Genomic DNA, 10,000 nt, shown 5'->3' with positions numbered 1-10,000 from the left:
CAGTTCACAAGTGAACGTGGCCTTCATCCAGTTCAAATAACACATCCCATCACACACACACACACACACACACTCATCCTCTCTCACTTTATTTCCCCTGTCTGTTCTGTAGACCTTCGTCCTTCCACAGCCAGAACAGCAGTGGCCACACACACATACATCATCAGCAGTGGCCACACACATACATCATCAGCAGTGGCCACACACACACATACATCATCATCAGTGGCCACACACACATACATTATCAGCAGGCCTACAGTTTGGACATTCAACACTCACTGCTAGAATCTTATCCCCGCAGCTACCCCTAGTGCAGCATGTGTGCTGCAGGAGAAAGGTTAGCTGCTTGAAACCCCCCCCCTCCTCCAGCCAGAACGACGCGAGCCAGAACGACGCGAGCCTTAGCCATGTAAACAACCCTGAGTCCAGTGCTTGGATGTCACCAGAGGAGCTGCTGGATGTTATGCGATTCTCACGGACACTCTGTTATGACTGTTTGCCTAATAAGTAAACCTGGACGTCGCTCAGGCCAAAATATTTGTAGCTAAATCCGTCTCGCAGCAGAAGTGTGGAGGCACTCTGAGAAAAAGACGCGGTAGAGAGAGCCCTAGCCAGCATGTGGTGCCGATTATTCCTCCTCCACACGTCCTAAATCATCTTTGTTACCCCTCTTTTTTCATCTCTATCTCTTTTTTTGTCTGTTTTTTTTTTTTGTAGAAGAAGCTGACGAAGGAGTGTGTGTTCCGCGAGCAGTTTGAGGAGAACTGGTACAACACTTACGCCTCGACGCTCTACAAGCACGCGGACACGGGGAGGTACTACTACGTGGCCCTGAACAAGGACGGCTCGCCGCGAGAAGGCGGCAGGACTAAGAAGCATCAGAAGCTCACGCACTTCCTACCGCGGCCCGTGGAAATCGACAAGATCCCGCAGGCCTACCGGGACCTCTTCCATCAACCCACGTGACCGAAATTAGGGCCTGGGCCTTAGGCGTGGCCACGGGAAGGTGTGGAGACGGAGGATGGATGGATGGACCAGTGGATTCCTTAAGAATCCTCCCGCTCCCTCTCCTCTCCCCCCACCTTCCCCCCTGGCTAGTGTTTATGTGCTAATATCCAAGGCTTCCGGCCCTTTCCGGTGCAGAGATAAACAAGCTCCACTTGTGTGTGTTCCTGGTCACCGTCGCCTCCCTTCCTTGATGCGACACAAACACTTTGTTTTTTTGTTTGTTGTTGTTGTTTTTTTCGTCCTCTTTCCTCGTTTCCTCTTTGATCACACGAGCAGGTGTGTGAGGGTGACTGAACGAGAGAACGAGGCCCGTAAGGCCGCCACGCCACTCACCTGAAACTCAAATCAGGGGTCAGACACAACGTAGAGAGAAGAGGAACTACGTCTGACGCAAAAATAACCTGAGGAAACTCTTTGTTGACTAAACCACTCTGGAACTGTCTGCGGGGCTGAACCCTTGTGAACATGCCCAAGCACTTGGTCGCTGCACCTCCCCTGCGATTGCTTGGAAGGGGGGAGGGACATGTCTCCATGTCCTTCAAGATTAGCTCCACTAGTACACTATGTAGTTAAGTAGCCGACGATGCTATGTTATTAATGCCCTTTTAATTAATTAGTACAGTGAACATTACACAGCTCCAGCTAGAGCAAGGGTTAGAAAAATTGACGTTGTGTACACTGTGAAGTATATTGAATTGCAGCCTTTTGATTTTTCAAAAATGTCAAAACCTTCACTCCACCTAAAGCTACAGCTACATTTTGGATACTGAATCTCTCATTTACAAGTTAATGTCCGACTCATCACTCTTGACTATCACAAATGCAATGATGCATATTAAGAATTTCACCAAAGGGCCTGTAGAAGGCCTTGAACCTAGTCTCTCTGTTCCCACATTACTGGTGCTCAGGCAGTTTCTCAGACGACTAAAGCCGGCCTCTGTGGGTCCTGAACCTGCTGGGCTACAAAGCTGTGGTTCTCTGAGGAGAGAACAATGTACCACTAGGTGTATTTACAGATGTGGGAGAAACTGTAGGCTATGACTCAAGATGTAGTAATATGGAATTTGCAATGACCTTATGTTTATGTAAAAAAAAGAAATAGCTCAACATTTCAGGTACTGCTACATGAGAAAACTGGCTTTAAAATTCCCAGAGGGCTTGACCAAATTTGAAGAATAAGAGAAATGAGAAATAATGTGTCAGAATGCTACGCAGGTGTAGGAGATGAGAGCAAGACCAGCATCTTCAGTGTAAGACACAAGGAGATGTCAACAAGCACTTACGCACACTCTCTCCGAATAAGCTCTCTGGCACTGTAGAAGGATATGAAAGGCGCTCTCAGTCAGTTTCACCTTGAGTTCATCAAATTCATGCCAGTTCAAACAGCAGCAACGTCTGGGCTGATGCAGCGTGTGGGTTTTTAAATGTGTAACACTGAAATGAATCAATCATACTCGCCAATCATTTACTCGTTATTCTGAAGTGAGTTTAGACAGTTGCAGCTAGAAGTAGCAAACATTGTGCCTTCCTTGTCCAAGATAGTGCTGCATCATCATCTAAACAGGAGATACTATTCCTCATTGTGTGACATCTCTGAAAGGCAAGATTTCGCAGTGCTTTTTGAAAGACATCAACAAGAGACGGAATCTTAAGAATGTTCTTCCTGGTCCTTCCCCGTGCAAGCATCTCTTTAACGGGAGGGAGGGTGGATGGAGGATTGGGCAAGCCAAGAGAGCCCACTGTGGCATTCTGTTTGGACAGCCTGTGAGTTGTGGTGTTTATCTCCTGCACAGAGGAACGCAGGAGTAACAGCCGAGTGCCGTTTGTTTGAGGCACAGGTCGATGTTTTTCATGGGCATAGATAGATTGATAGATAGGACCTTTGCTGGTGAGGAACTGAGAGTGACTTGTAATGTTCAGCCTGTCAGGAACATTATTAAAAAAAAATGCAAGTGACAGAAGTGTAAATATGTATGAACCTATTTATGAGATGTACAATATATTTATTTTCTACATATAAAATATAAATCTATATATTTATTTATTGCAAAGACTTTATTTTGTAAAGAACTTGAAGTTATCAGAACTGTAGATTCTACTGAAAATATACAAGGAAAAATGCTATCAAAACATTTGAATTGAAAAGGAATCGACAATAAAATTGTCATATCGACTGTCTATTTTGAGTTGATGTTTTTGTTTCAGTGCGTGTGGGAGTTACTGCAAATGCAAACTGAATGCCCAGCTTCTGGGCAATCTATGATCTTCAAGTAGTAATATGCAATAATCTGAGGAGGAGGATAAGACAAGCAGGCTGAGGATGGCCAGCTTGTGTCTCAAGGTTCACTGATTTATGTGCTAGGCACCAGAGTTATGTGAATCAACATGTCTTTATTTCCCTTGTTTATACGAGAGGGGAAACTCTCACCTTCCCTCACCTGTAAAGTGGGATGAACAAATTCAGCTTGACTGATGTGTCCACCTCTTAGAGGAGTAGCTTTTACTAGCATACGACTTTCAACAGAGTATTACATTAGATCTTGTTCACATCCCTCCCTCTCTCTTTGTTCACACCCCCCCTCTCTTTTTGTCTCAGTATATTCTGATTGTTCTTGTAAGTTTTTCTAACCTCTTTGAAGTCAGACTTGTATATGCGCTGGCACTCTCCCTCCTCTATCACAGCCTTAGCCCCAAGAGGAATTTTCCACTGCAGACAAAAGGTTACATACGACATGTGTGGTCTACTGTAATACTTTATACTGAGAAATAACAAGAGAAACAAACAAAAAAAAAACATTCTACATGAAAACTTATACATGTGAGATCACCATTGCATTCCACCGTTCTGGTACATTTCCGCCCAGGCCAGAGAAATGCACTCATGGCCAATCCTCAAGAGCACAAAGTACAAGGGACGTGTCTAAACACCTTAACCTGAAGCCCTACCCCCCCCCCCCCGCCCCACTCTGCTCCTCCAAAAATGTTGACGGGGAGGAGAGTCATTCTGCCAAATGCCCTCGCTGCCCTGGTGAGAGTGGAATTCCTTGGGAGCTGACTGGACGGCTCGACAGTGATCCGTCTCCAGGGAACCGGCTACGATCCGTTGACGTCAAGTGATGGTTCTTGGCACCAGAGAACACCCAAAACATACACACACACCCCTCCCCGGCCTTCTGAAACTCCTCTCTACAGCCAGTCGAGACAGAAATCAAACTGTGGCAGCAGCAGGCAAAACAATAACTCTAAGAATAGCCGACACTGACGGGCACTTGAGGTGTCAAAAGACCCACCCTACTTTGCCGTCTCTTATTTTAACTCCTGCAGGGAGGCCTGACACACCCAAAGGGAGAGGAGAGGAAAGGGCCCTTTGGAATATTTTAACTGGGCAAGACACCGTGATGACCACACACTGAACCCTGCCCCAAACAAATGGCATCACGCAACTCACACGCACACACTCAGTCCTCTCGTGTGCGTGTCTGCTGTCAGCATCTGCTTTTCTCGCTGCAGACTACTCGTAATTCAGATGGGTGTACATGACACCAGCCCCCACCCCCCACTCCACCCCGCGGCTCGGCCCAGTTCGCTGTCCGGCGCTGCACACCGCGTGACCGGAGCCAGCGGGTGACTGCATGACTGGGCACCGCGCTGGACCGTCTCGTCACCGGCTGTTCCGTTCGCTTGCACTCATGCTTCATGTGCTGATGCATATTCATGGGGGCGTTGGACGTCTGCTGCGTGTTGCAGTGTGTGTGTGTGTGTGTGTGTGTGTGTGTGTGTGAGAGCTCAAGTGTGTGTGTGAGAACGCATGTTCGGGGGTCGGGGGGAAAGCGTGAGTGTGTGTGAGAAACCTGGGGCCCCAGTCTTCTCTGGCTGACAGCAGGAGGAAAAGAAAAGAGAGAGAAGGGGTTTGGGTTGGACACACACACACACACACGGCGAGAAGTTGAACGAGTGGCAGTCTGAGGCTAAGAAGGGATGGGATCAACATTTCAACATCTGCAATAGTTGTAATGTTTCTCCACTGGCAGATCTGCTCAAGCTGTGAGCACGAGCTCCCCTTGGGGGGTGGAGGGGTGGGGGGGGGGGGAGACAAGGATGTGGGGAAAAACCCCTGGCAGCCAGAGAAATGAAAACAATACTGTGGAGGCAAAAAAAAATGTAAAGACGAAGAGAAGAGACGAAACATTGCAGATGAAAGATTGAGGGGTTTGAGAGGGCGCTGAGGGCAAAGTGCATTTTTTATATGTGTGTGTGCACACATGTGTATATGCTTCAGTGTGTGTGTGTGTGTTTATGAGGGAGAGACTGCTAGAGACAGACAGATAGAAGGTGGGGGTGTGAGGCGTAAGAGACGTCCAGAGAGGTGTGATGGTGGCTGCTGCAGTATGTGTGTGTGTGTGTGTGTGTGTGTGTGTAGAGATGGCTGTGTGTGTGTGTGTGTGTGTGTGTAGAGATGGCTATGTGTCTATGTGTGTGTGTGTGTGTGTGTGTGGCTGCACCCTCTCTGCTGCTGTTGCTGCTGTGTGTGTGTCCAGAGGGAGAGGGTGTTAAGTGTCTTTTCTGCTCCATCCAATCCCTCCTCATCTGTGAGCTAATCAAATCCTGGGGTACACCCATCACCACGGTGACCAGTCAACAATCCAGGGGAGTCACATGGGTGAAATATTACAAACCCCTCACAAAGCTTACAAACACATATAAATCACCACACACAACCAGCAGACAGTAAGCTCCACTTAACCTGTGGAGGAGTACGGTCACAAATGTGATTAGAATGTGTGATTAGAACCCATTATGATGCGACAATTACCCTCAGAGATTTCCCCCATAGACTGTATAAAGAACACTGAAACTATAGATCGTTTGCATAGAATTCTAGAAAGAACCAGGAAAATAATTCACTTCTCAAAGTCATATTAGGAGAAGTAGTCATGGCTGTCTGTCAATATTATTCTCATCAAGTAACTAGGGTGTGGCCTAGCTAATGAAAACCTTTTTTTTTCTTCCCATCAAAGTGTTTGCTTGTTTGTTCAATACAATAATTACACCATAGATGTGGCAAAAAAGGTCACAATTTTGGTCACTTTATTGAAATGTCAATTAAAATGCGCATCTAGTAAATAGCAGATTTTTTAATGGCAAAACAATTTTTTTTTTGTTTTTTTTTTGCTACCATTAGAACATTCCTGGGCAGGGGAAAAAAGAGATTATTCTACACTGTTTCGAAATACATCTTGTGCGACCAGGGGAAGCTTTCAGCTCTCCTGTAGTCATCTCTTTTAGCGTTGGATGGGAGAAGGGACAACAAATCCTCTCCAAAAACAAAACAAAACAAAACAAAACAAACACACAATGTGCCAAAGTAGAAAACAGATTAAAGTGCCCACCTTCAGCCTGGCATAAGAGCAGGTCGAGAGGCTGGTGTGTGAAGCCAACACCAGGCCACACACACTCTCATTTTAGGCAGCAACTGCGACTCCAACTGAAACATGGAGGGCAAGAAAGCGAAAGAAAAAAAAAAAAAGGGGGTAACATCACATACGACACAGAAAGCCTACGTTTATACATTTACAACGAGGAGGAGAGATAGTTCAAGTTACGGAAGGGGAAAAAAGTAAGGAAAAAAAAAGAAATTTCCAGAAAACTCCAGCAAGCAGATCAAACGAAGCAGGCATTCCGTTTTTTTTTTGTTTTGTTTGTTTGTTTCGTTTTGTTGAGCAACAACTTAAAAAAGTGCACAATCGCCTTCAAGAGTTACAGAAAACGGGGTTTCTTTACAGGGATTTTGTTTACCTTGATATTTTAAAACGTCCCCCCCCCAAAAAAATAATAATATACAGACACATGTTTAGGCCACTACTTGTTTCTTTTTAACATATAGATAGCCTCTGGATGTGTTGGTACCAGGGCTTCTGAAATCACTATGCAAAGGTCAGAATGCTGACCATACTGCCAAGGGGTGAGGATGGAAGGTTCTAGAACAGAAAACTACAGAGTTGAAGAATGCTCTAAGATCTTTACATCATAGAAATCTGTTAGAAGCATCACTATGGTCCCACATATGTTGAGTTAGGTTTTTTTTTTTACGGTTTGTGTATATTTATATTTATATATATAAAAAGAAAACAAACAAAAAATAAACAAATAAAGTAACTTCAAAACAAATATAAACCCTCGGCTGAGGGCTTACAAATAATGCAATGCTTAAAAGCATTTGGGGTGAACAGTTTTAAATTTACTTATTAAATATGTTGGAAAAAAGGAATAGAAGGTGAAATAACATTACGGCTATATATACACAAGTTTTTTTTTCTTCTCTTTTCTTATTTTTAAAATAAATTGCAAAACCCCAGTAAAAGAATGTCTCCCTGGCAAGAGTTGGTTAGAAAGGGATCGGGGAAGTATGTGTGTGTGTGTGTGTGTGTGTGTGGGAGGGCTGGGTGTAGGGTGGGTTAAAAAAAAAAAAAAAAAAAGCTCGGGGGGTGGGTGAAAGTGGGGTTTTGCAACACTGCATCAGTCCACTCCGTCAGGAGGTAGGGGTGTGGGGGGTAGGGGTGTGGGGTGGTGGATGAAGAAGCATCAATTGCCCCCCTCCTACCCTCCGACCCCACCCTCATCCCCATGGTGAAGCTGCGGATAGCGGGTTGGCAGCAGCAGTGACGGAGGCCTCAGCCTCAGCGACGCTGGGGGGTAGGGGGGGTAGGGGGGTGGGGTCGTGGTGGTAGGGCAAGGGTGCCGCCTACAGGCCCTTTGAGGGCCCAGGGTTAGCCCCCATGCCCTGCATCTGCTGCATGTGCTGGTAGAGGCCCAGCAGGTCGATCTGGTTCAGGTTGCCGGGGCCCATCATGCCGTTCTGCAGCGCCAGCTGGTTCATCAGGAGCCCCTGCTTGGCCATGGCCATCTGCTGCTCCTGCACCTTGCGGTTGTTCAGCACCTTCTGGACATACATCATCAGCTGCAGGACAGACACGGAGGAGAGGACCGGGAGGAGAGGAGAGGAGAGGAGGAATAAGGTCATTTCTACTACAATGGTTACAGAGGTCTGATGAACAAGCAATTGAAGAAGGGAAGAATTAATGAATGAATGAATGAATGAATGAATGAATAATCCTGGTTGCATTAAAAGTCAACTTCGTAGATCATCTTTATAATTGTGTGTAAAAAATGTGTACTCATATTCAGATTTCACAGGTATGAGCCACTAAGGAAAATGTGTGGGAAGTGTCAGTGTTTCAAAAGTGCAAAAATAAAGTGTCTTCACTGATGAGTATCGCAACACGTTGTGCTGTGCTTCTAGCATTGCCAACGTTTTTAAAGGTACTAATCTTCCGTGTTGTGGGCTACAGGTCTATTACATGCTCCTTGTCTTCCATGCGTCACATGTCCAATTTTGTTGCATTATATTTTGCCTGTTAAGAGTTGATGAATGATTTTGTATCAAAGAGATGACAAAGAGATCAGAGTTCAAAATCAGATTGGCTGGATTAGATGTTTTGTAAAGGAATGGTTGATGTTGTTTGTTGTTGTGTCAGATGTTTGAGTGACAGGCTCACCGTCTGCTGCTTGTGGAGCACGTCCCGGTAGGCCACCTCTATGCGCTGGCGCTCGCGCTCAATGGTGGCCTGCTGTGCCATAGCCAGGGCCTGCACCCGCGACTCGTCCAGGCTGGGGTTCTCCTTCCACTGCACGGACGGATGGACACACACACACACACACACACACACATTAAAATGGTATTGCCACTCCCTTGATTCATCTAATAATAACCTTAAGAACATTTTAAACACACACACACATAATGCCATTGGAGTTGCTGTAACCCAAAACCTATCCATCCATTATTACCCATCACTTTTATTTTTCTACCATTTATTTTGACACACACACACACACACACTCCTGGCTGTGTGACTCACGATGCGACTGATCAGATCCTCCAGTGGCTCTGACGCCAGTGAGTTGATGGCGTTGCTGGTCTCCATGACCTTCTGTCGACCCTGATTCACCAGATCCTGCACCACGACAGAGAGGGAGGGAGACAGAGGGAAAACGTGAGCATATGAGTGAAGAACAGGACACACACACACACACACACCTGTCTAACATCCACATTGCCCTGCCTAGGTGTCTAAAGCTTCATGTTTAAAATCCACTTTTCCTACTTGGCTGCCTTCAGCTCTATTCAGATCTAATGCAATATCCTAAAGCTGGAGAAAACACACGCAACATCAGCAGAATGAAGCCCCTCTCTTTCTTTCATATCTTATCTAAATAAATAAATAAATAAATAAATAAATAAATAAAAACAACAACAAATCATCATCATCATCATCATCCTCTCTGCTGTACCCTTCTGGACACCCCACCCTCTGCCTCTCTTGTTGGCGGTGGGATTCCAGGTGCCCAGAAATAGCAGCTGCCCGTGCACAAGGCCAACTGCTGGTGCCGGACCTCATGGGCACATGCCAGCACCAGCACGAGCCACCGGGGTGGCCTCAGGAATGCAGTGTGTGTGTGTGTGTGTGTGTGTTTATATGGAGATGTGAGAATAAGAACGCAGGGGTCAATGTCTGAATATTCACAGCTAGACGGGTCTATTTGAGAGAGCATTTGTAAGTGACTATATTAATGCATGTGTGGGCATGTGTGTGTGTGTGCGTGCACATGATGGTTGAATGAGGTTGCAAATTTTGTGTGTGTGTGCGCAAGTGTGTGTGGATGACTTAATGAAAACATCATTTGTATTTTCTAAGTAGGTGTTTGTGTATGTGGAAGATGTGTATACTTGGTGTGTGTGTGTGTGTGTGTATGCTCATGTGTGAATGCATGTGCGCGTGAGTCTGTAACTGTGTGTGTGTGTGTGTGTGTGTGTGTGTGTGTTTCACTACCCACCTCCAGCTCCCGGTTGGTCATGGTGGCCAGCGCAGCCATATTGAAGGGGAAGTAGCCGCCCTGGTTGCCCATCGCCATGTTATACGCCTGCTGG

The 10,000-nt window shown here is 45.9% G+C and overlaps 2 protein-coding genes across 2 annotated transcripts in view; one reads left to right on the top strand and one right to left on the bottom strand.

Annotated features, from left to right (window-relative positions):
• The window catches only part of fgf16 (fibroblast growth factor 16), a 7,850-nt gene extending 4,875 nt beyond the window's left edge, over nt 1-2,975 (top strand). Inside the window, exon 3 of the mRNA XM_076292856.1 lies at nt 721-2,975. Coding sequence (XP_076148971.1) covers nt 721-969 — 249 coding nt within the window. The 3' untranslated portion in view covers nt 970-2,975. The remainder of the gene's footprint in view (nt 1-720) is intronic.
• A 3,102-nt stretch (nt 2,976-6,077) lies between these two features.
• atrx (ATRX chromatin remodeler) overlaps nt 6,078-10,000 on the bottom strand; it is a gene marked incomplete in the record, with an annotated part of 51,093 nt that continues 47,170 nt past the window's right edge. The window contains 4 exon segments of the mRNA XM_076291694.1: nt 6,078-7,969; nt 8,568-8,696; nt 8,931-9,026; nt 9,907-10,000. The exon segment at nt 9,907-10,000 is cut by the window's right edge and continues 20 nt beyond it. Coding sequence (XP_076147809.1) covers nt 7,754-7,969; nt 8,568-8,696; nt 8,931-9,026; nt 9,907-10,000 — 535 coding nt within the window.

The sequence above is a fragment of the Alosa pseudoharengus genome, unplaced genomic scaffold (genome assembly GCF_046254945.1).
Source record: "Alosa pseudoharengus isolate Yale_2024_CS ecotype anadromous, Long Island Sound unplaced genomic scaffold, YU_APseudo_1.1 YU_APseudo_1.1_scf_19, whole genome shotgun sequence".
NCBI classification, from domain to species: Eukaryota; Metazoa; Chordata; class Actinopteri; order Clupeiformes; family Clupeidae; genus Alosa; species Alosa pseudoharengus.
Note: the sequence above shows the minus strand (reverse complement) of the source record. Positions and strands in the feature narration are given on the sequence as shown.